Source organism: Panonychus citri, unplaced genomic scaffold (genome assembly GCF_014898815.1).
Source record: "Panonychus citri isolate SS breed McGregor unplaced genomic scaffold, ASM1489881v1 Contig00001, whole genome shotgun sequence".
NCBI classification, from domain to species: Eukaryota; Metazoa; Arthropoda; class Arachnida; order Trombidiformes; family Tetranychidae; genus Panonychus; species Panonychus citri.
The window spans coordinates 2147921-2173758 of record NW_026515406.1 but is presented as its reverse complement, the minus strand read 5'-3'; the positions used below and the strand labels follow the sequence as shown (position 1 = coordinate 2173758).

Sequence of the window (25838 nt, the reverse complement as noted above, 5' to 3'; positions counted from 1 at the left end):
ATTCAGTAACCTATTCATGATATTGAATTTCTCTCTCTCTCTCTCTCTACCTTTTTAATGATAATGATGGATTCCTATGTTAATATAATTGATTATAATGATAATCATCTTTATACACTTGAATGGAAATCATATTGAACTGATTTTCATCAGGTGAAAACTTTGAACTTTTTGCTTCCTTTATCATGAAATTTACCCTGATTAATATTATTATATAACAAAAACGGATTTACCTTTTTGTTTGAATTTATTTTATAAACGAATGAGTAAAAAAAATTAATGTTCAGTTTAAATAATACAACTTTATCTTCATGATGATGATAATTCCCATCTCATGAAACTTGAATCCTTGGTGATGAAATTTTACTCATTGATTAAAATTTCACCTTTTCTGAGCAGAGAACTTTTTTTTATTATTCTTCTATTAGAACTTTATCTTCCTTTCTTCCTGTTTATCATGTTTATTAATATTAACATTGTATAAATAAATTGAAGATTCCAATGAATATCATGGATATCATGAACATGATGATGAAGATTTCAAAGTATTTGTGATAGTTTATCATTAACTGAATATCAGAAAGGAAAATGAATTAAATAATAGTCATGATAGTAGAGTTGATTAACAAATAGATCCATTAATCTTGATTTGATTAATGACTTCTAATGATTTTTAATATATGTTAACTAACAGAAATTAATACAATTATGATTAACTTATTTCACTTAAATCATGCAAATGATAATTAACTGGTGATAATGGTGATAATATTGATGATTATTATTCAATTATATTTGAATTCTAATATCAATTTAGCGAGAAAACTATTGATTATATCATGAATGAATGAATGAATGAATGAATGAATGAATGAAAATTAATTTCAAATTATTAATTGAATTGGCAAATTTATCTTTGAATACCTTAGTTAGTTAATTGTTAGTCATTTCAATGAATCTTTGTGATTGAAAACGATGATGTGAGGTGAGAAATTTATTTCAATTCAAAATGGAAGAACCAAAATAAACTAAGAAGCGATATCTTTAAAAGATATAAACACAAGAGTTCAGGAGATTAATCTGCTCACTACAGAAACCAAGATTCTTTCAGGATCTTCTTCTTCGGAGATTAATTACTCTATTAATAAGTAATTAGAGATCACTAAGTGATGAGAATTGTGAATAGTTGAAATGTGAGGAACACGGAAATAGTTAAACTATTAGGTTTTATTGAAATTGAACAAAATTGAAAATGAGAACACAAGGTAACAAGAAGAGCACTAATGTGATTACTTTGAAAGTAGAATTAGAACTGAAGAGTTACAATGGTAAACATTAAGATTTCTTAGAAATAAAAAACGGGGGAAACTTAAAGTGAAATTAAACTTGATTAATCGAATTGGGGGAATAACATAATAGTGTTAATACTAATCCAAAAGAGATGATGAGTTTGTCATCTTTACCATTTATGGTTAACAATATTGTTAAGGGTTGAAGATAACACTAAGTGTTCACCATTGTTAATCTCTTAGGCTTGAAAAAGCGTTAACAATAAAGAAAGAGGAGAAAGAGTAAAATAGACAGAAAAGATTCTCTTTCCTTATTGACCAAGATTTTGGTAACTTAAAAAGAGACATCTTTAGATGTAAAAGTGACAATTGAATCAGTTAATTGTTCTGGTTAGAACTTAGAAATCATTCAATGATCAATTACATATCTAAGATATAATAAAGGAAAGGTTTACAAAGTTCAGGTAAATGAAAATTAAAGATAAATTGAAAACAAGAATAAGCATAATTAAGCTGAATGAGCTTTGGAAGAGTTAATGAAATGAAATAAGAAAAATGGAGGGAAACAAATCACTGAGTGATTCAAATATGAGGGTTAATTGGGTTTCCGATTTTTCTACCCTTCAGTCTCCACGGTTAAAATGGAGTACCCTCATTAAGACGGCATTTTGAATCCTTCCTGGTGGACTTTGTTGAACGACATTATTCTGTCCTACGGGGTAAAATAAATCTCTACGAATTTGAGATGACGGGAATTCGGAAGTAGCATCAGAGGGACGGGATGAATCTAGAGATTCAAATGATTGTCTGGATTCCTGGGTTGAGAGTAATTCTTGAGTTGAATTGAATCGTTCAGATGAATTATTGGGATTAGATGGTGGGTTAGAAGTTGTAGATAGAAGTTCATCTTGGAATAAGTTCATCTCTGAGAGATTTTCGTCCGATCGGGTGTTCAGAGTGAAGTTTGATGATCTTTGGGAAGATGATTGTTCAGGAATTAGAGGATCAGGTAAATTTGGATCAGGATTACCATCGATAATGAAACGAACAGTTGATGGTAGGGAATTAGTAGGCATCGATACAATGGATGAATCATTAGTAGATGATTCTTTGATTGAATTAGGGTTTTGATTTGGTGAGCTGATGGTTCCTTTTGAAGAGGAATGAGTATTTTTGGTTGATGATGGTGATGGTGTTGATGATGAAGATGGAGAGACACAAGAAAATTGATCATAACTTGGAATTGTCTCATGATGATGAAAATATGACCAGTTTGGTGGCCAATTAGCCTTTTTAGAGGCGACAAGATTAGAGTAAATTTGATGAAGATGAGAAACTTTTGAGTTTCTAAGATAATATTTCAGAGCTTGATTGTGTATTCCTTGACCAGTTTCAGCGACTTTCGATTCAATTTCTTGCCAGAATCCCATGTATAATCGCATGGCTGTCAGAGCTTCAACGGCGGGAGAATGTGGTCTGGATGAAATGGTGTAACCAGAAAAAATCAAGAATGAAATCAGGGAGAGGGAGGCAGGAGATGATCTGTATGGTGAGAAATAGATAGTTACATCTCGTAACTTTGGTCTTAAAATATCAATTTCGACTGAGGCAAATTGAAGTGATTGAAACAATGTCAAAAGACCAGCACCAACGATACACTTGGCTGAGGCCAAATAAGTGATCACTTGATCTCTAACAGATCCAAGATTTTTACCAAATTTAATATCTTCGATACGAAGCCCGTGATATTTGGTGTCCATGTAATCGACTGAAACATAATGGATAAGAGTTTCATATACGATTTCACAATTTCCATCGATAATCACAATCCATACTGGATGTGGGGCGAAACGATTTCACCGGATGAATTAGATCTTCGATTTCTAACATAAGCGGCATGTATTGAGTAGACATTTAATTTATCAGGATTATCGTCCATATTATCCTTAATCAATTGTTGATGTTTGAATTTAAGATCTTCGATCTCAAAATATAATATGGTTGAATATATTGGTGGCTTTATTTCGTCTATTAGCTCTTTGAATGAGCTTTTGGGGTCAGTGGTTGTTGGAGTAACTTCGGTTTCAGAGAATTCTCAATGAAATGGAAACCAATTGTTAATTGATTGTCGAACATTTTCTTGTTCTTCATCACTTAGACGTGAGAGAGGATTAATTTTAATAAATGGATTGATTCGACCACCAGTATCATGGGATGTCGATAGTGAACTGAGAGGTCGGTTGAATTCATATCTACCTTGAGATAATCTCAACCATTCTTCACTATCATCGAGAAGATACTTTGGAACTTTTGACCATTTAATGGTTCGTGGTCGAGAGGGAGCGGGATCATATTTGTGGATCGGTGGGAAGCCTAAGGCTTGAGTAAACTCTTCTTCTTCACTTAAAGGTTGAGTGGGATCTTTGGTTTTGGCATAAGTAGTCCAAAAACCAAGTCGAAGGTTAGTTTGGGATCGGATGAGAGCGGGTGATAATAACTTATCTTCTGGATTTTCTTCTCTATTGTGAAGAAGGCACGCAAAAAGTTCAAATTTCTGAGAAGCATCGAACATGTGAGATGAGTAGGTAATCTGAGGCTTGGGTGTACACTTGATATGAGCAGGAATATAACTCATTAACCTTTTAGGGTTCGAGGCGACTAAAGCTTTCATGGAATTACCTTTTCTGAAAATTTCGATTGAATCGATGTCAATCTCTTGTCGGAATAATCCTAATCTACACTGAGTTTCATGAGGATAAAGAAGATTTGAACTGAAATGCTTGAGGCATAAAGTGTAGCGACAAATAAATTTACAATTACGATAATTAACGTAAGTTTGAGAATGGGGAACTTCACTGAAGGTTGGATAATCATCAATGAGAGCAAATTGTTTAATACAATTCGGAAACAAACAGATGAATTTGTTACATTGTAACATCGGAGTTAGTTGGAGAATCTTAATCAATTCCTGAGTAAACTTGATACAATCAGAACAGTACCAATTGCGACAAAAATTACATTCCTTAGGAATCAACGCTATCTGTTCACAAAAGAAGCACCTGATTTCATGTATGAAATCAGTTAGAGTCTCATGAATGACTGAGCTTTTAGATATTCCTTTAGGAATTTTAGGAAGAGGAATTGAAAAGATCGATTTATCTTGATAGAGATTGAGATACAATTTTTCCCTAATCATTTTCTCATATTTAGAATAAATGACTTTAAATCCTTCGGATTTAATCTTAACAAGTTGTTGGATTCTTTTAAAATTTTCAAGAGAAAAATGTTCTGGTGGATCTGAGGTAGGAAGAGGAACAGGGTATTCATTTTCTTCGAAACAGTAATCATTTGGTCCCAAGTATCTTTTAGGAAATTTTCTCGAAGTAGAAGGTTGAGACAAATCAGAAGGAGATTGAAAATCAACTTTACCTTTACCATGTTCAGGTTCCTTTGGGTTCATTTTTCGTCTTTTTAGATCGATCAGATTCAACGATTCAATTGATAATGATCTCTTTAGAGATGGTGATGGATAAATTTCAGGTGAAGGAAAACGAATTGTCTTCAATGGAGGAAAGTTCTTGAGATGAGTGAGTTTTTGATCAGTAACTGATGATGAATTTCGGTCGATATTAACACTATGTGTTTGAGAGTCAAGAGAGTAACAAGGCCAATCCTTGTGAGGTGGTGGAGTACCAGGTCGACCAAGATGGAGCACAGGTGAACGTTCAGTATCAGTATCGAAATCAGAATCTTCCTCTACTAAGGAGCGATAAAAAGCCAAAGGCTTACGTTGAGTTGAAGTTGAAGGTCGGGGCTCTTGAGAAACACTAATAGGTGTTGGGGTTGACTGAGAGTTTTTATCCATCGTAAAAATTTGATTAAGCGGCAATTGATGAATCACTTTAATGATAATTAACTGCTTAATTAAGCTTTGATAAGAGTTTAAAAGCAAAGTGAATGAGCGTTTAAAATCCAAAATGGATGACGATGATACAAAAGAGTCACACTTGAGATAGCTAAAGCTATAAGAGTACCACTTAAAACTTATCACAAGTTTAAGACTTAATTTTTTAACACAATTTGAATTAATTAATAATTGTTCACAATTAAATGAGTAATTAATCGAAATGAGTAAAATTTTGATAGAAAATCTCAAAGAGAAAATAGAATTTAAGAGAAAATTCGAAAGAGAATTTGGAGAAAACAGAAAATGATTATAGTCATATGGTGACAAAAGAGTTAATGTGACAGAGGTAGAAGAAGATGGCGCGAACAATTGACATGCGACAGTAACGCCTTCTCTATTGTTCTTTGAATAATTAAAATTCGGCAAATTTAAATTTAGAAAATTAAATTGCTTCAGCAATAAAACTTGTTGATTCAAATTTTCAATAGAAAATTCAAATTTTTCCTCACTTGTTGATATCATGTAAAAGGAATAAAGAATAAAAATATTCTGATTTTTTCTTTGATATCGAGTTAAAGGTTTGTCGGAATTATTCAAAGTAGATTGTTCAGCAATGAGTTTATCAGAAGTTTTATATTTTCTTCTTGATTTGGAAATTGGAAAATGAGAAATATCAGTAACTGATTCTCGAGATTTAGACAAATTATCATTAGATTGATTCAATGGAAATGAGTTTTTCTCATTCGTTGTTTCAATAAAATCATTTAGATTGGGATGAGAATGAGTTGAATGAATATCACTTGAGTGATTTGATTGATCATTTTCAGGGTTGATCTCGGTTTGATCAGAAATAGAATCAATAATATTTTCTTGTTCAGTTAAAGTCTTGAGATGAATTTCTGTCTGTCTATTGATTTCAGGGGTATTAAAGTTTTCTGTTTCAAGATAAGAATCGGGATTAAAATGATTATCTCTAAGAGATTGCATTTCTGGTGAAATTTTTCCTTTGTAAAGTTTGGTGTTTGAAACATTTACGGTAAATAATCCAAGATCATCTAAATCTAACAGTAAAAGTGAACCTTTTCTGATTCCACAAATGAGATGAGGACCATGGAACTTATTTCTAAGTTTCTTAGATATTGAAGAATCCATCGATTCATTTCTGACCAAAACGAAATCACCAAGTTTATATGGAGATTGAGGATGGAGCATTTTAGTGCGATTAATTTGGTACAATTGTTGAGCATTTAATCTTGCAAATGCGAGCTTACGAGCTTGAATAACATTGACCGGGGAGTTGTGGTCTATTGATAGATAATTATCAAGAGGTTTATTCGGTTCTCTACCGAATACTAAATAGTACGGACTAAATCGAGTAATTTTATGCACCGATGAATTAATTGCATAAAGACTAGCTTCAAGAGCAAGTTTGAAATTTTTAGTTCCATTTTCGGAAACATAAGTTCGTAGACGTTCAGCAATTGTCCGATTGCATCGTTCTACAATTCCTTGGGATTGAGGATGATAAGGAGTGGAAACATCATGGCTAATACCATTTATCTTGAAAAATTCAGAGACTGATTCTGATAAGAAATTAGTACCTTGATCGGTCTGAATAAATTTAGGGTAACCAAATTGGTTAAAGAAGAGGGACAAAAAGTTTATAACTGTTTTAGCAGTTTGATTGTTGGTTAATTTTGCATAGACGTATCGAGATAAAACGTCAACAAGAACGAGAATATACTTCTTACTATTTCCGATTGAAATTGGACCTTGCACGTCAAGTTCAAATCGCTCGAAAATTTCTCTGGGGATTGGTTTTGTTGATGGGTCAACATAAATCACATTTGAAGGTTTCGTTAGGTTACAAGTCATGCACGAGTCACATAAAATTTTCACTTCCTCGTAAAGGTATTTACACCAGAATCGTCTAGCGATATTTAAATACGTTTTCTCGGTCGCAAAGTGACCTCCTAACGGTGATTCGTGTTCATGTTGAAAAATTTCTTTCAAGATTATCTTGTCAATCACCAATCTTGAACCAAAGGGAGTACGAGTATCTTTACGATATAAAAGATCATCTTTAATCGTATATCTTTTAGCAGCAATTGAATTTGGATTTTCCATTTGAAGAATGATATTTTGAATATCGACATTTTCCTTTTGTCTTAATCGGACTTTTTCCTTCCATAAGGAAAATTCAGCTCGAGATGTTGATTGAGGTTTTAAATGATTGATTTCAGTTTCCGATGTATAAAATATACTGGGAGGTTCTTTAAGAACATTGGGTGACAGTAATGGGGATTCAAAAGAAAGATTGATTAAGTTCATACCGATATCATGATAGTGATAATCTTCCGGATCGATGATGTACTCGCTAAGAAACACTTTATCCAAAAATTCTTCCTCTGGATCGATAGTCTTACGATGATCCCATTCTGATTGGTAACGGAAAAACAATCAGGGGATGAGTTGAACCTTTTCGGTAAATCACTTTGAAATTGAATGCCGAAAGCATAATGGACCATCTCTGTAACCTTGAATTCTTGAAATTAATTTTGGTTAATTGGCAGAGAGCATGATGGTCAGTTTCGACTAAGAATTTTTCACCATCAAGATAATGAGTATATTTGTAGATTCCAACTAGGATTGCAAGAAGTTCCTTTTCAGAAACAGAGTAATGAAGTTGATGTTTGAGTAATTTTGGGAGAAGAAACTTATTGGTAACCAATCTTTGATTTCTTCAATGGGGGTTTCAGAGTTATAATTCTCAGATTTATCGTCTTCCTGTAGCAATATACCACCAACAGCAATATCGGAGGCATCAACGGAGATTTTTCTCCTTAGATTAGGGTTGAAATGTACCAACAACGTAGTGTTGAGTAATGAATTTTTCAAGGTATCGAGAGCTTTTTTATCGGCTGGGAGGATTTTGAATTTTCTTTCCTTTGAGATGAGACGATATAAGGGGGCAGCGATATTAGAATAATTTTGAATATACCGACTGAAGTAATTATAACATCCTAATAGGGATTGTAATTCTCTGATATTCCGTGGATAAGGGAGGTTAACTAAAGCTTGAACTTTTTTGGGATCTGGTCTGATTCCATCGCCAGAAACAAGGTGACCAAGAAGTAAAATTTCAGTTGCACCAAAGGTACATTTTTCAGGCTTAACCTTGAGGTTAAATTTACGTAGTCGATCCACCACTTGTTGAGTATTATTCAATAATTCAAGAAAGTTTTTTCCAACAACAGGTATATCATCAAAATATCCGATACAGTCTTTATATTGGAGTCCATCTAGGACTTGATTCATGAAACGTTGAAAGGTAAAAGGAGCACCTGAGAGTCCCATGGGGAGTCTCTTATACTGATATTTACCGTCGGGGGTAACGAACACAGTTTTTTCCCTTTCTGAAGGTGATAGTTCAATTTGATGATAGCCTTGGGCTAAATCGAACATGTTGAAAAATTTTCCACCACGAACAACTTCAAGACAATCATCAATTCTAGGCATTGGGTGTTGAGGCACCTTAGTTATACGATTCAATAACCGATAATCAATAACCATTCTTGGTGAACCATCGGAACGAGGGACTAAAATTGCAGGAGAACCACCGGGAGCATTTGATGGTTCTATCAAATCATGTTCTAACAATTCATTAATTATTGTTTTGAACTCTTCACGACGAGTTATTGAACAGTTGTAGGGTTTCTGATAAGGAACGATTTGATTTTCTAAATCAATGAAAACGGGGCAAACTGAAGAAGGAACATAACCAAGATCATGTTTATGTTTAGCAAAAATATCTTGATAAGAATTCAGTAATTCAAAGAGTTGATCTTGTTGATCGACACTTAATTGTGGGTTAATTTTTTGTTTGATTTTCTCAACGAGAGAAAGATTAAGTTTTTCATTCTGAATTTCAATCATTTCTTGATTATTTAAGATATCGGTTTTAGCGATAAAAGAGTTTTCAGGGAATTCTTTGAATTTTGTGGGAGTGATTTGGGTTAAATGATTATCATTATTAGGGTTAGCGGATGAATTAGAAGAATTACTTAAGATGTAATCTGAATAATTGTTACCAGTTACTTTAATTGAAGTTTCAATAATATAATCAGTTTCATCGGGAGTGCAAAATCGGAAATAAAAATCGGGATTTTCATATTCAATAGAATCGGGATTTTCTTTGGTAGTTATTTTAAATTCATTACCATCAGATGCGATATTCATATAATACACATGAATGAAAGCATTACCAAGAAGAAAAACTGGATCAAAGTTCTTACAGATTTGGAGCTTGATAATTCTGGTTTCCTCCATGTCAACGTGCTTGACCATAGCATAAGCAAATCCAACAGCATTAACATAAGAGTCAGAGGCTATCCCTTTGAGATATCGACTCAATGGAACAGTATGAACATCAAGTTCCTTGGCCAATCCATAATCAACGGCACAAATAGAAGCACCAGTGTCAATTAACACTTTACCTTCTTTTAGAAATTCTTTGTTGGGTGAACAAAGTCGAAGGTTGATTTGTGGCATATGATCAATGTTTCCTACTTTAGTAAGTTGTTGAACATTTCTTGATGTTGCAAAGGCAATGGGTGGATTTCGAATCGCACTTTGAATCGGTTCACGAATATTTGATTGAACGGTCTCTTGTGGAGTTGAGGCTGAATTATCAATGATTGATGTATCAGGAACAAGAGAAGTCATATTAGCGGGATAATTAGCAATGGCGGGAACGGTTGTATTAGATGAATTACGATTTTGTTGAGCAGCTTCTTTCTTTCGTCTTTCAACTAATTTAACACAATTTTCAATCGTATGATTTTCATCTTTGCAATATCTACATCCTTTAGTAGATGAACCAGAAGGTCGATGAGATTTATTTTGATTATCTCTTGATGATGATTTGTACGATGATGAATTGCTATTGTTAGAGCCAAAGTTGTTACTTTTGAAAAGTTTACCAGAAGATGATTTTTCTTTATCATAAGGTTTACCTTGTCTAGACTTATCTTTGTCTTTTTGTCTTTCTTTCATAGACAATTGATAATCAAAATGTTTTCGGGTTAAGAAATTGAAGACTTTTGTCTTATCATCATTTATACTCAATGTATAAATATCATCTCTTATATATTTAGGAATATGTTGAATCAAAAGAGAAAGAAAAACTCGTTCATTTACCTCACCAAGGGATTTACTTACCAATCTTTTCATATCACCGAAAAACTTTTCAGGGTGATCTTCAGGGTGAAAGCGACATTGTTGCAATTCAAAATCGGCACTGTATTGGCTTTCGGGTGTTCGAAGTTTTTCGAAGAGAGATTCGACATAATTGTTATAATCAATAATTGATTCTAATTCAACAGCAGCGGCTTTGATCTCGTGAGTCATGGACTTTTGTAAAAGTCTCAATCGAGTGGCATCATCCACGTTTTCCTTAGCTAAACGGTCACGCGTCTTTACCAACCATTGAAATTGATCTTCGCCTTTCTGAAATTCGGGAACATGAGGATCATTTTTCAATTGTTTAACAATTTCGACGAGAGCATTTGTTGAAAATGGAGAATCATTAGAATGATATGAAGCTTGAGATGTTGATGGTTCAGTAATATCTGCACCATAAGTGTTCAAAACGGTTTTTATCTTGTTGAGAGATCCAAGGGATAATGGTAGTCCAAAAAGTTCAGAATGACTAAGATTAATGATGACTTCATCATCTTTACCAATAGTCTTAACGAAAGTTTGAATTTCATTCTCAGAGATTCCATTCATACGTAAATCAGAGATCCACTCAGGGATAGGTTGATTTTTCAATTCACCAACAGGTAAATCAAGAATTTCATCTTGAGTAAGATTTTCACCAAGGAGTAACAAGTTAGTTTTAATTATCTCAGTTAAGCGTTTAGTTGCTAATGAGCGTAAAGGTGGAGTAGAATTCCATAAATCAAATAGAGAAAGAGTTTCAGTATAATCAATATCTCTAAGAGATTTCTCATCCATAACAATGGATTGTTGTCTTCGCCTTGTAACAACAGGAGTAGGTGGAAGTTGAGAAGGTTGTTGAGGAGAAGTGTGGACAGTTTCATCAGAAACAGAAACATTACCTTGAGTAGTTGTCTTTTTTCGACCTCGTTTAGGACCCATGTTTGAGTTACACAAAGAAAACTAAACACAAAATATCAATGATTGATCGGAGATGAAAGAGAAGATCCTGGTAACCTCGCCAAATTGTGAGGTGAGAAATTTATTTCAATTCAAAATGGAAGAACCAAAATAAACTAAGAAGCGATATCTTTAAAAGATATAAACACAAGAGTTCAGGAGATTAATCTGCTCACTACAGAAACCAAGATTCTTTCAGGATCTTCTTCTTCGGAGACTAATTACTCTATTAATAAGTAATTAGAGATCACTAAGTGATGAGAATTGTGAATAGTTGAAATGTGAGGAACACGGAAATAGTTAAACTATTAGGTTTTATTGAAATTGAACAAAATTGAAAATGAGAACACAAGGTAACAAGAAGAGCACTAATGTGATTACTTTGAAAGTAGAATTAGAACTGAAGAGTTACAATGGTAAACATTAAGATTTCTTAGAAATAAAAAACGGGGGAAACTTAAAGTGAAATTAAACTTGATTAATCGAATTGGGGGAATAACATAATAGTGTTAATACTAATCCAAAAGAGATGATGAGTTTGTCATCTTTACCATTTATGGTTAACAATATTGTTAAGGGTTGAAGATAACACTAAGTGTTCACCATTGTTAATCTCTTAGGCTTGAAAAAGCGTTAACAATAAAGAAAGAGGAGAAAGAGTAAAATAGACAGAGAAAAAGATTCTCTTTCCTTATTGACCAAGATTTTGGTAACTTAAAAAGAGACATCTTTAGATGTAAAAGTGACAATTGAATCAGTTAATTGTTCTGGTTAGAACTTAGAAATCATTCAATGATCAATTACATATCTAAGATATAATAAAGGAAAGGTTTACAAAGTTCAGGTAAATGAAAATTAAAGATAAATTGAAAACAAGAATAAGCATAATTAAGCTGAATGAGCTTTGGAAGAGTTAATGAAATGAAATAAGAAAAATGGAGGGAAACAAATCACTGAGTGATTCAAATATGAGGGTTAATTGGGTTTCCGATTTTTCTACCCTTCAATGAGTATTAATCCTCATAGGTGAATGTTATTATTTTATTATTCCATCAATTGAATAGTTTTATTGTATAATAATAGATAAACTTAATCATCATGATAATTAACATTCATTGATGAAGGTAATTTGTTAGTTAATTGTGAATAGAAAGTAAATTAAAATCAATGATCAAGTGTAAAAGTTTTCTCATCATTTGTTTCATTCATTTATCCACCTTACCTATTGGGTGTGTCATTGTGTAAGATAAAATTAAGATTAATCTTGATGATACAATTAATTATTCCGATGATTATTTTTGATTGTCTAAGCTACAATTCAATTGTTTCTCGTGTAATATAAAAGTCAAACTTTAATCTCTTTGTGATTGGAAAGGTGATTTAATTGTGATTCCGGATGAATTAAGGATTCTAATGATTGGAGAGGAAAAGATTTACTCTTCCAATCCTTTAATTGTATCTCAATTCACCTTCACTTTACTAAGTCTAGAAGTTTTTTTTTTGCTCTACCGTTAGGTAAATACTATTATTATCCTTTGAGTTGTGATTGACTTTGATTGATTGTTAAGATTTCCATTAATTTACTTACTCATTCATTCATTAACTTTCTCATTTATTATGCTTTTTTTTGTTCCTGTTATTATAACCTTGATTGTTTGAATGTCGTGACAATTTTTGAAATCATTATTCATTCATTGGAACTGAAAACTCCAACAAATAACTTTGAATTCATTTTTAATCGTTGGCAAACAAGAAGTAACTTTTTCTTGCCTCATTATCATTACTTTTACATTAATATTATTCTGATTATCATCAATCTCTCAATTATATTAATAATGATGAGTATTAAATCATTCTCATCAATACATAAATATAACACCATGATGACGGTTGTGATGTTCATCATCATATGGAAAAGGTTAATGTTCAGGGACTGAATTTAATATGTCGTCATTTTGGACTTTGGGTGTAGGTTTGACAAGATTATTGGAGGCGATTAGTTTGATCATGGTGAAGATCATCATCATATGATATTACTTAGAATAAGAAAAAAATGTTCAAAATGACATTTTCGATCTCTCTCTCTCTCTATCTCTCTCTCTATCTCTCTCTCTCTCTCTCTCTCTCTCTCCCTGCTTTCACAATAATGATTAGAGATAAATGAAGAAAATCTCAAGATTAACTGTAGACAAGATTATGTGATTTATTCATATTATATGTGAAGATGAAAATTCGAGATGAATGTGAAGTCGGTGAGAAAGTTGAACTCCGGAGAGAAGAGAGAGAGAGAGAGAGAGAGAGAGAGAGAGAGAGAGAGAGAGAGAGAGAGAGAGAGAGAGCTAAATGATGAACTTTGTGTATTTATTCAAGGTCATGATTCATTTACATCATGACAGAAAAAACGGTAAAATGGAAATGAATGAATTCCCATGAATCATTGAATACATTTCTCCACAATCTTCCCTATCATTATCATCTATGAATGAATACTAATGACAATCTTAAGATTTTTTTTCTTTTCACTTCCTTGTTGATGATACAAGAGATGCAAAAAGATAGCATTTGAATTATTAATATTGTTGTGTTTCTGCCTTGGGCGATTCCCGTTTTTTATTTATTCTTTTTCTGCTTTAGCCATACATTCAGAGAAAGAGTCATAGATATACATGTATTTATATTTCATCACATGGAGTGAATATAATGATGGTGACACTGTAAATTTTACATTGAACAATATAACTGTGAAAATTTCATTGTATTCTAATGATATTATCCTGACAGCAAATTCCCTCTGATAAACATGTAACATTATATAACTCAAGGGTTTCGAGTTTACCTATTAATGTATTATCATGCTCATCAAGGCGCTGGAACAGAAATGGTTCCCTGTTGATATGGAAACTTTAAAATAATCAATTGTTACTACTGACAAAATAATTAGCACTTAATTATCACATCCCAATTGTATTAGAAATAATTTATTAACATATGTAGTTTCTGATGACCGATTGGTTTCCATTCTGTATTCTGTCAATGATTATGATGTACATTGTGAGGTTGACGTTACCAAGACGGTATATTGAATAATAAGAAATAGAAATCGAATTTTTTTTTCGAGCGACCATAAAGTTGATAACTGTCCCAGATATTAGATTGATAGCATCATAATTGATAAAGAACATCTAAAAACACGAGATACAGTAATATCAGGGCTAGTGTTTTAGGAAACTGGGCACTGACCACTTTCGGTAGCAACAAATTTGCTCAATTTTCTGCTTGTTGGTCTCGTACCGAATCAAAACTTGATCATGGTAACACAAAAGATTGAAAACTAACGTAAATAATATCTCAGTATCTAATTATTAATAATATCCAGTCACATAACTTTCAATGATAACATAAGTTATTTTCGATAACTGGCCAAGTCTTAGAGCTGAAGCAGTTGGTAAACATCATGGATATCAATATTTTGTATGAGATAACTTTAAGAAATTGAGTAATAAACTCAACTTTGTTGCAACAAAATTACGACAAATGTCCTCGAAATAATTTATACAATTGTTTCATCTTGAGAACTCGAAAAGCTACTGAATATTTGACTTGGACACTCTGTTTAATAAAAACAAACACAATGAATTGGAGATTCAAAAATTTCTCATTCTTTTCTAGTTTTCTATCACTCACAATTCAGATAACTCGTTTAATATTGCCATGATCTAGCAGCTTTCAAGAGCTTCATTAAATTTCGGGCTGAAGGTGTCCAAAAATATTGAGTAGCCTCGGCGATAAATCAAGTGAGCCCAGAATCTTTTTTGAAAGTAAAGCCTTCACTTTGCTCAAAAAACAACTCAAGAGTTCCGAGTTCATTTACTAATAAATGTATTAGCCTAAGCATTAGCATTTTCTATGTTTTTTCATTGTTTCTGTAGCTGATAAACTAACCTGTTAATTAACTTGACTCATTATCATGATAATCTATTGATAATAATGTTAAATCAGATAACAAGGTTATTAATATTTAATTTGCTTTTATGTTCTCCTTTTTCCCCTGAAAACTCAAAATCAGAGTACATGTACATACATGTATATTTTTCATGTTGAATTTTTAATTCCAATGAAAAATATTACTTTTATTCATTAAATGATTATGATAGGAAAGTATAAAGGAGAAGTCAAAACCTTTCGGACTTTATAATTATAAATATATTAATACCTCATGAGATTAGTTAGATCTCAATATCAGTGATAATAATTAGTAAATAATAAAAGTTGACGATCACCTTGATTAACATGGTATTTTCCATGATCATTGTAGTGAAAAGGATTTTACTTCACTGAATCTATCTTGAACTTTTCTGAACTTTCACTTTCTTATCTCTCGTGATAATCAATATATTCTCGCATCAGTGATAATCAACTTTAATTAAGACTTGATAAGATGAGAAGGAGAATTGTGAATCTTTCAGATCAATTTGAAATTGCATGATAGTAACTTTGAGTTGAGGTTCATGACGACGATGATGATGATGTGATAAGATTGTTACAATTATAGTTATGATTGCAAATGGCAAACAATCCTGATGAACAAACCTTTTGATTCCGTGATGAAAATCAAGCTTACATGATAAATTATAACTGAATTAAATCATTTATATATAATCATGAACTTTTATTTTTCCCTGTCAATTGAATAACAAGAATAAAAGACTCAGACAACTGAACTTTCCTCTTTAACTTGAACAAGATGATCATCTTAATGCATTTTCCAATGCAAATTCAATTGGATAAAACCAAAGGAAACTACAATATAAATCCAATAATGATAATTTCATCATCCTCATCATGATTGAATCTGTTTGCTATTTTTTATCATCATAATGTTTATATGTGTATTATATTGTTGTTGTTGTTGTTATATTATAACAAGCAACTTGAAATATATCAAAATACTGAATCAGATTGAATTAAAGTAAACACCATTACGAAATTTACTTAATCAGTTATCGTTTTGTGTATTATTTATTTATTTTTTCTCACTAATCCATCCGGGGATTGAGATAACAATATAAATATCATGTTCATGATGAGTTATCATGATTGTTATATTATTTCATTGGTGATCAATTGATTGTTACTATTAATAAAAAAGCTAAAGTAAATTAATTATGATTGATGATGATTCCAATTGTAACCTTACCTGTGAGGATTGATATTGAATTTCAAACAATTAATTCAATGGGTTGAATATTGTATATGAATTTCCACCTTGACCTTGACATGATCAGATTGATTGGTTCTTGATTTTCCCTTGATGGTTTAGATTTTCAATAGAGACAAACAATCAATTCTGATTGATTGGTTAACAATTGTCTCCAATGTAATATATTGAAAATATAATATTTATGTAATGATAATGATGAACATGAGGCAAAAAAAAGGTTCAGTCCATTCAGTCAATACTCAGATTCCATAAATATAAATAAATATTATCATGTTATTAATATATCCTCAGGAGTAAAAGGTTCAACTTTATTTTCATTTCTTTTACCATGATAACAATATTCAATATTAAATACAAATTCATTTGAGGATAATAATAAATAATAACTTTGCACTTATGTAATATTCATAAATAAAAGATAAAGAAATAAATATAACAATAGTTGTAGATTTTACTGTTTTTTCAATGGACTGAATCTCTGAATTTGTCTCAAGATATTTAAATCTCATGGTCACCTTTAATAATAATTTATTCTGAATATAATGGTTATTAATTTTTCTTCTTCTTGTTTTTCAACTTTTCTTCAGGTAAACTGAGTGGTTTGTGTGGGTATGTTTGGTTAATTGTATTTAATACACATGAGAGTAGAAAGAATCGAAAAGAAAATAATGATTAAAATTATATTCGTGTATTAATTTAATATAATTATCTCTTTCTTTTCATTCATTTCATGATTCGAATAGAGAAAATTCTGATTCCTAAGTTTAACTCTTTTTCTTTTCATCTATCGAGTTGATGTGTGTGTGTGTATTTGTGTTACTGTTGACCATCATCATGGCTCAGTATCATTTCCAGAGGTTTTATTATCTTTTCATGAAGATTTTCCTGTTACATCATCTTTGTGATTGTTTACCTTTTTTAGAAGCATGATAAGAAATATCTACTAGCTGATCATGGAAGGGAAAGAAAATTATGTCACGGAAGAAGATGAAGGAAAATGATGAGGATGCAAGGATGTAGAGAGATGGAGAGATAGAATGATTTTAAGAGAGGTAGAAAGGAGCTGTTGAGCTGGGAGAAAGTGTAAAGATTGATGAAGATGTACCAAGAGTGTAGTGGAAAATAGTAGTTGATGAAAAAACTATTCAACGATTTTGTTATCAGAAACTTCGAGGATAAAGGTTGGTGGGTGGTGGGCGAGGGACTTTGCGTGAGTAATTTATGTGTCTTCGATTTTTTTTCATTATCCACACCAGCAGATAGACAGAAATTTCTACCGTCATCACTTCCACTTTTTCTTACAATTTTTCATCTTGTTTTCCATTCAAGATACTCTACAGATTTTCAGTTCTATTGACAATGTTGAAGAGTTATGTTGAATTGTATTCTAATAGTAGAGAGAGTGAGAGAGAGAGAGAGAGAATAAACCACAGAGAGAAACATTTTTCAAGGAGAGAAAAATGAAGAAGATGAGAGATGTGAAAGAGTGAAGATGATGATGAAGGTGAAATTGATGAAAAGTAAAATCTCATGTGAATATTACTCTTTGTCTAACTTGATATATTGCAAAAGTGGAAGGTAAAAGAAGCAGAAAAAAAGTTATCCATGATGATTACGGTTTCCTCTTCATCCTAATCCTCCATCTCTCTCTATCTCTCGTTCTCTATGGTTTATCAGAGGTTTACCTGATGTTCAGCTGGAATTGAATTGAAAAACATAAAAGTAAAACTCAATTTTTGATTATCTTTTGATTCTTGAGAACAAAAAAATAGTTCAATAGGAAGAAAAATATTACAGAGGAAAACATCAATTCCAATTTTCCATGTTAACCAGAACGTAAGAGAAAAGATAAACTCCTCCTACGATAGATGAAATTGAATTTCAAACTTGAAGAAATAACATTTTTCACCAATTCGAAAAAAAGTCAAAATAATTTGAGCCAAGTTATCAGATTTATTCCATGATCATCTTAACAGGACATTCATGAAAATTCATGTTGAGATGGATATCGAAAGTGTATTAATACCTAACAAAGTTTTCACTTTTTAAACAGTAAAAGTGTTTCTCTAAATTAAATTATCAACCTCATTGTTGATCTATTACTACGATAGCAATTAACTCTTGATGGTCTTTCAATTTACAGAATGTTATTTTTTGATATTTCTCTTAAATCTGGTTTATTCAATTTTTGGAATTGATTCACAACTTTTTTATTAGGTTAAAATTTCTTTCGAAACGATTGCGTGTAAATATCAAGTTTCGTCAGAAATTGCATCAACAACAATACCAGAAAATGAAGATTGGTCCATCAAATATACTCCACCTAAGGAAATCCAAATGGCTTCAAAGCGTTCTATTCACAAAATGACCTTAAATCTCGCTGTTTTTAGGTCAGTCAATACTCGATGTATACCGTTCGTGGTTAGAATGGCCCGATAGCTATGAGTACGAAGGTTCATGAGAATTTGAGCAGCTCTGTATATCAGAATTGTAATGAAAGAGTAAGATGAAGATATATGAACCTGAATGATTTCATGATGTGATGATGATGCTGTTCTTGTCAGTGGGACTTGTTGCTTGTAACATGTCATCATCTCAATCTTAATTCATGTCTATCTCTTTAAGGCCCTTTTCTTCATCTTCTTTGCCTTTTTTCAACTATATCATCATCTGATTCTGATGTTTCATCATTATCATTATTTTCTCAACTTCTTTCTCTCCTTCACTTCCCTATTATCACCAGAAAATATCAGAATACATTTCAAATTGGATCTTCCTTTTTCTCTGGAAATGTTTCCTCTCTCCTCTACTATTACATTGAAGTTTTCTATTTCATCCTCAGAGTCTCCATTCAGTTCTGTTACTTTCTTTTCTTTTTCTTTCTTTCTTTACTCTGTTATCTTCATCGTCATCATGTTTATTATATATCATTTACATTGCCAAATGAATCAGAAAACTCCAATGTTTTGAGACTTGCGGTTAAAAATTTATAATCATATCGAACCATTTGATTGACTTAATCAATTCTAATCTATTCACAACTAATTTCACGATAATCATCACGAAATGAACTTTTCTCTCCAAATATTAATACATCTTTTTTTATTTCATCTTCTTACATCGTGATGAGAATAAATTTCATGTGATAATTTTTCATTATGATATTTTTTTCCAATTACAATCCAATATTTTCATCATCATCTATCTTTTTATATCATCATGAGGATTCCTTATGTTTCAATGATGATAATAGTTGTGAAGAGGCAGAGAAGGAGATTGAAAGAGTACAAAACAATTGATTGATTTACACTCATTCCTTGTTCCCAAATTTAATCTACAAACTTGAATAAGATAAGCTCAAATTTTGGGTAAAGATTGTGCTCAAGATAAAAGGATTCTATGAGATGTTGAGGTACCAAAAAATAGAGCGGAAATTATTACAGTAGCGAAAAATAGTACGAAAAAAATCTGAGTAGCCGTTCATGAGAAATTCTGACTCAAACATTTTTATGTACGCATGCGCAGTTAAGCTTTTTTACAGTGCGCATTTCAAAAATAAAGAGAAAGACAGAGACAGAGAGAGAGATAGAGAAAGAGATGAGAGAGAAAGAGAGGAGGCAGAAAAAGAGACGCGAAAGAAAAAGAGACGAGAAAGAAAGACAGTCAGAGAAAGTGAAAGAGAAAGAAAACGAAAAAGGAAGAGAGAGAAAGAAAGAGACCAGAAATAAAGGAAAAAGAGAAAGAGCAACAAAAAGAAGAAGCAATTTTTATTCAAATTGCAAATTCTACTATTTCATTATCCAAAGTGAAAGATATTTTAACACAATTTGTGTTGAGACTTTACTGTTACCACAAGTTAATCTTTCAAATGATCAACTAAATTCGGTTGTAAATAATTTTGATCTAATTTACACTGATGGTGATGAAGGAGAAGAAGATGAGGTTGAAAAATTAACCACAATTGAAGGGTTTGAAATAGATGTCACATTAGATAAGATTTGTAATGTTCTTAGAAACGATTTTCCTGATCTATGTACTTATGCATTCTTCCTTCAAGATAGACAATTATGTTTTGGAGAGCCAATAATTGATCAAGGTAATCTAATTGATGGTGCCCGAAGTCAAACCAGTTTAATTAATTTGAAACTAAAAATTGAACCTGAAACCAAGACGGTCACCATAGTTGATATATTAAAACCAGTTGATGATGACGATGATTATGATGAGGATCGTTTAATATCAGCTAATAATGAAAATATTTTAAACAACTCTATTAATGTTAATAATAACAATGGCAATCACACCAATTCAAATAGTAATCAATCAAGTATTGGCGGACAAGATGGTGGACATAATGGTGATGATGATTATTACGATGATATTATTTACAATACACCAAATACAACACCAATACGTACACCAAATATGAAAACGTGTCTTTCATTAAAGGAGAAAAAGTTAATTGGTGGTGTTAAACGTAGCTCATCTAAATCAACAACAACAGCAATTAAAACAATAGAATTGGACAAGATTGAACCATTCTCACCGGGTAATCGTTCGGGTAACAATGGACAAATCCAATTATGGAGATTTCTTCTAGAACTGTTAACTGATGCCGATTATCGTGAATATATCCGCTGGGAAGGTATCGAAGGTGAATTTAAATTTATCAAACCCGAAATGGTTGCTCAATTGTGGGGACAACGGAAAAACAAGCCCACAATGAATTATGATAAACTGTCACGAGCTTTACGTTATTATTATGATGGTGATATGATTGCCCAAGTTAATGGTAAACGTTATGTTTACAAATTTGTCTGCGATCTCAAAAGTTTAATTGGTTATGATGCTCAAGAATTGGATGCCATGGTTATTGATACACAAATGTCGAAATAATCGACTTTGTTGACAATCAATTAAAATTTACCATCAATGGTTAATCATTAATTTCACTATCATCATTCATCTTAAAAAGAAAACAAACATATTCTTTAATTGTTTAAACAATCATCTTTTCTACGCCTGGAACAATTATTAATTTAAATATTTCTAACAAAATTATGAAGTCAACTTGATACACACTTATAACTAATTGATCATCAATCAATCAATCAACAATTTGGAAAGAAATGATACCTTTGAGACCTTTGATTTTCTCTCTCATTCTCTGTCGACTACTATTTGTGATGAAAATTATGCTATTCATCAACAATCAACTTTCTAATTGTGAAAAATAAAGGGTCAAAATACATGGTCTTAATTACAATTAAATGAAGAAAAACAAAAACAAATTCACCTGTTTGATCAACTTAGGTTAATTTCATTATTCAACAAGTGACAGTTTTTTCGTTTCCAAGAAACAAAATCATTTGATTGTTGTCACAATCATGTTAATACACCTTCGGAACACAAGTCAAGTTAACAATTCTCTCGGTTATCATTGCAAATAACAATTGTTTAGCTTATTCTTGGCATTTAACAGTTCAACTAAATGGTCACATCTTTCATATATACGATCAGTGTCAACTGAATTGATTATAATTATCGGTGTTAATGAATAAACTCGAGGTAGACTCTTTTTGATATGCGCTTTTGGCATTAATCTTTGTCATTTTCGTTGTGCTAATTGTTCAGCTAATTAGTTGATTTTATTTCTCAAGAAGATTTCAGATTAATAGGCAACAACTAACAACGAAAAAAATTTACACCCAAATAGATACTCAACATCATCAACTCTCTTTCTCTCATCTCTTTTTCTCTCATCTCTTTTTCTCTCATCTCTTTCTCTCTCTCTCTCTCTCTCTCTCTATTAGTCTCTTTTTCTTCACATCTCAGGAAATCTCATTTTGTTGATTTCTCAAATTTACGTAATTTACATTAAATAAATGCAAGGCTTTGGTCAACATTAATTTATTAATAACATTTTAAATTTTGAAACATGAGGATTTTAAAGGATAAGATCAAATATTTGGTTGCAATTATTTAACTAATATCCTTATTTTTCAGGTAATGTTTAAATTGTTTGACGTTAATTATCCTTATTTGATTTAATTGCAATTTTGTCTGGTAACTGATCGAGTTAAGTTTCAATTGAATTGTAAATTTATCGAGTTGTTGATTAACTAAATCAATCGAGTTTCGCTTTGTAATTGTTCACATTTCAAATATCTCGAGCTCAAATTCAAGTTCAGAATTGGAATCAATTAATTATAAGCGCAATCTTAATCACTTACAGACAAAAAAAGTTTCATCTACTAATCTACTAATTAATTTGATTATGATAATTAAAGGTAAAGGTAGAAGAAGAAACAAAAAATTAATCACAATTAAAGATGAACAATTACTTTAAGTATACAGACAATCATATCGTTTTAAGACAATTAACAAGTTGATTAAGGTTAAGCATCAAACTTTTCACTTCCAATTCTAACCAACCTTTTCCCTCTCTTAATTGTTACAATCAAGATAACATTTAAATTCTTCACAGCTATACAATCAAGACAATTAGTTAACAGCATGTTAATTGTGATTGGGTGGTTTTTGTTAATCACCAGAAATGATGATAAAAACTCAACAATTAACACAAATGATAAATTTAAATCTATCTTAATCCAAAAGGGTAAAGTGATTAACTTGGATTGATAATCAATCAAAATAAAAATCATCAACAATCAACTAATATTGAAACAATTTAGACATAAAATAATATTCAGGCGATGATAATCAATTGAATCATAATTGTAACACCCGAGTCATAATATGATTAATTATTATTAACCAACAATGAAAGTTTGTTACCATTAAACTGGTTATGTAAATCAGATTGAATTAAATAACAATCAAGGAAAAAAAGTTAATAAAACAGAATGAATTTAAGTGAATTATTTAAAAGAATCAAAGTTGATTAATAAAAAAGGTTAATTGATTGATTAAGCCTAGAGAAAATTAATCAACAGTATTAATTATCATTAGATTGAGATGGATTATCCAAATTGAATTTAATTCAATAACTCATCATAATTCAGATTAATCATATTGGTTTAAAAAATTAGTTAATAGAAAAGCCCTTAAATAGTAGTAAATTATGATGACTTTGTTTAGAATTGAAAAGAGACATTCATGTAAAGAAAGTAACCTGTGTACCGTACAATTAGATGATGAGATTAATGATGATAAAGGTAAAAAAATTAATCATGATTGTTGTTGGTGTTGATGATGATGGTTGATTGACGATGAATGAAATAAAGTAGATGATGACGATGAATACATGATTAGGAAATAGAGACCATGGAAAAAGAGGCAGTAAACTCAATCAGTCTAAGGGTGAAGATGAATTTTCCCACCATTGACGAGATCAACATTCGCAGATAATAGGTATTGTGACCGAATATGAATACACCCCAATCAGGTCACAAAGAGGGTAGAAAACAGTCAAGGTACCAGGATAGTTTTAAGACCCAGATAGACAAGACCAACATTGGCAAACGTCCTAAAATCTCGATAAGTTGAATGTATCGGCGTTTTTCATCAAAATGTACATGACGGTCTCAAGACATTCCATTATTTTGGCCCAGAAAAAATGTAAACCGTAAACGGAAAGAGCCGTTTGATTTCCTTGGTTGAAGTGTCAATCGGCTCACAGGACCAGCAAATTGTCCCAAAATTGGTTGTCCAAAGAGCCGACAAAAGGCCAACACCATGTACACCAAACTGGTAACCATTGTAAACCAATAGATGTGGATAAAGGTTAAAGGGTTGCCTTAGGGTCATCCATTGGGTCCAAATACTTTAACGAAATAATAGTAAACAATGAAAAGGACAATCAGTTTTTAGCAGTTTCTTGACTATCCTTTACATTGAAAAATAGTTTAACATCCAAATCCCCATTTGATTGTGTGACATTTGTTTCTACGTAATAATTTGATATTAAACACTAATTAAATAGTAAACAATTAATTACTCATGAGAAAAAGTAAACAAATGATGTCTGATTGAATGAAAAGCCTGTTAACACATAGAGAAAATAATGAGAAAAACAAGACGCGTGTTTTTCTTATGGTGGAAAATTGAATCACCCGTTGATTAGAATAACAATTAAAAAAGGATCACTTGGTAGACAACAATCAGTTGATTGAAAAATTGAAATAAAACACAATAAATAAAATAATAGAAAAGATGGAAAAGATGGAAAAGGAAAAGGAAAAAAAGAGAATCAAACTGATAGTTGGTGAAAGAAAATTGAGAAACAATAATAATGAGAAGCAAAGTAGATGACTGATGATGTTGATTGTTTTGTATTGTTTACTAAATGTTACTATTGGACAATCAGTTTATCATTTAGTTAGTCAACTGTAAACACTACAGAAATGAACTTATGCCACCCAGAAAAATGTTGAAATGAGCTAAAACAGGTAACATTTTCAGGTAATCGATTATTGTTTTTTCTTGATTCTTGGCGTTTTAACTGTGAACCTTTAACAAAATATAAGTTACGTTTTCAACACGATCTGAGGTGATACTTAACCGTTACCACAAATTAATCTTTCAAATGATCAACTAAATTCGGTTGTAAATGGTTTTGATCTAATTTACACTGATGGTGATGAAGGAGAAGAAGATGAGAATGAAAAATTAACATCGAAAGGATCGAAATTGATGTTACATTAGATAAGATTCGTAATGTTCTTGAAACTTTTCTTTTCTTTTTTTCTCTTTCTCTTTATTTCTCTATTTCTCATCTCTCTCTCTTTCTCTTTTTCTCTTTTTCTCTCTCTCTCTCTACCTGCTTCTCTCTCTCTTTCTTCTCAGGTAATTTCTACATTTAGTTGATTTCTTGGTCTAATTTGACTTGAAATATATGTTTATAAACATTAAAATGGCTTTGGGTCAACATAAATTTGTGTTAGGATATTTGAATGTTGTAAATGAAAAATTGTAAATTAAAATTAAGCTTTTAAGGGATAAGGTTAATTAATTGATTGCAATTAGTAAATTTAATATTCTTCTTTTTTGCTGTCAAAATTGTCTTCACAATCCCTCATTTGATTCAATTCTTTATGTAAACTGATCGTGTTACGATTTAAATTGTGTTGTCAAATAATAACGTATAGTTTATTAGGTGAATTAATCTTCGGCAAGGAATCAACAGCTCTGATAAAAATTTGATTAAAATGTCAAAAATTGCAATTGTAAGTTGATTTTAATATCGATATGTTATATAATTATGATGAAGATGATAAAT

The 25838-nt window shown here is 31.4% G+C and overlaps 2 protein-coding genes across 2 annotated transcripts in view; both read left to right on the top strand.

The window, feature by feature from the left end:
- The window catches only part of LOC128397432 (dopamine D2-like receptor), a 106822-nt gene that overhangs the window by 2181 nt on the left and 78803 nt on the right, over positions 1-25838 (top strand). The gene's annotated exons all lie outside the window — the stretch shown is intronic.
- Positions 20180-21847, top strand: LOC128397469 (probable serine/threonine-protein kinase DDB_G0278845). The gene has a single exon (XM_053358202.1). The coding sequence runs from the start codon at positions 20195-20197 to the stop codon at positions 21491-21493; it is 1299 nt and encodes a 432-aa protein (XP_053214177.1). The 5' UTR covers positions 20180-20194; the 3' UTR covers positions 21494-21847.

What these genes read in the sequence shown, in the direction of transcription:
- LOC128397469 (XM_053358202.1), top strand. Translation starts at nt 20,195, where the DNA reads ATGAGAGAGAAAGAGAGGAGGCAGAAAAAGAGACGCGAAAGAAAAAGA.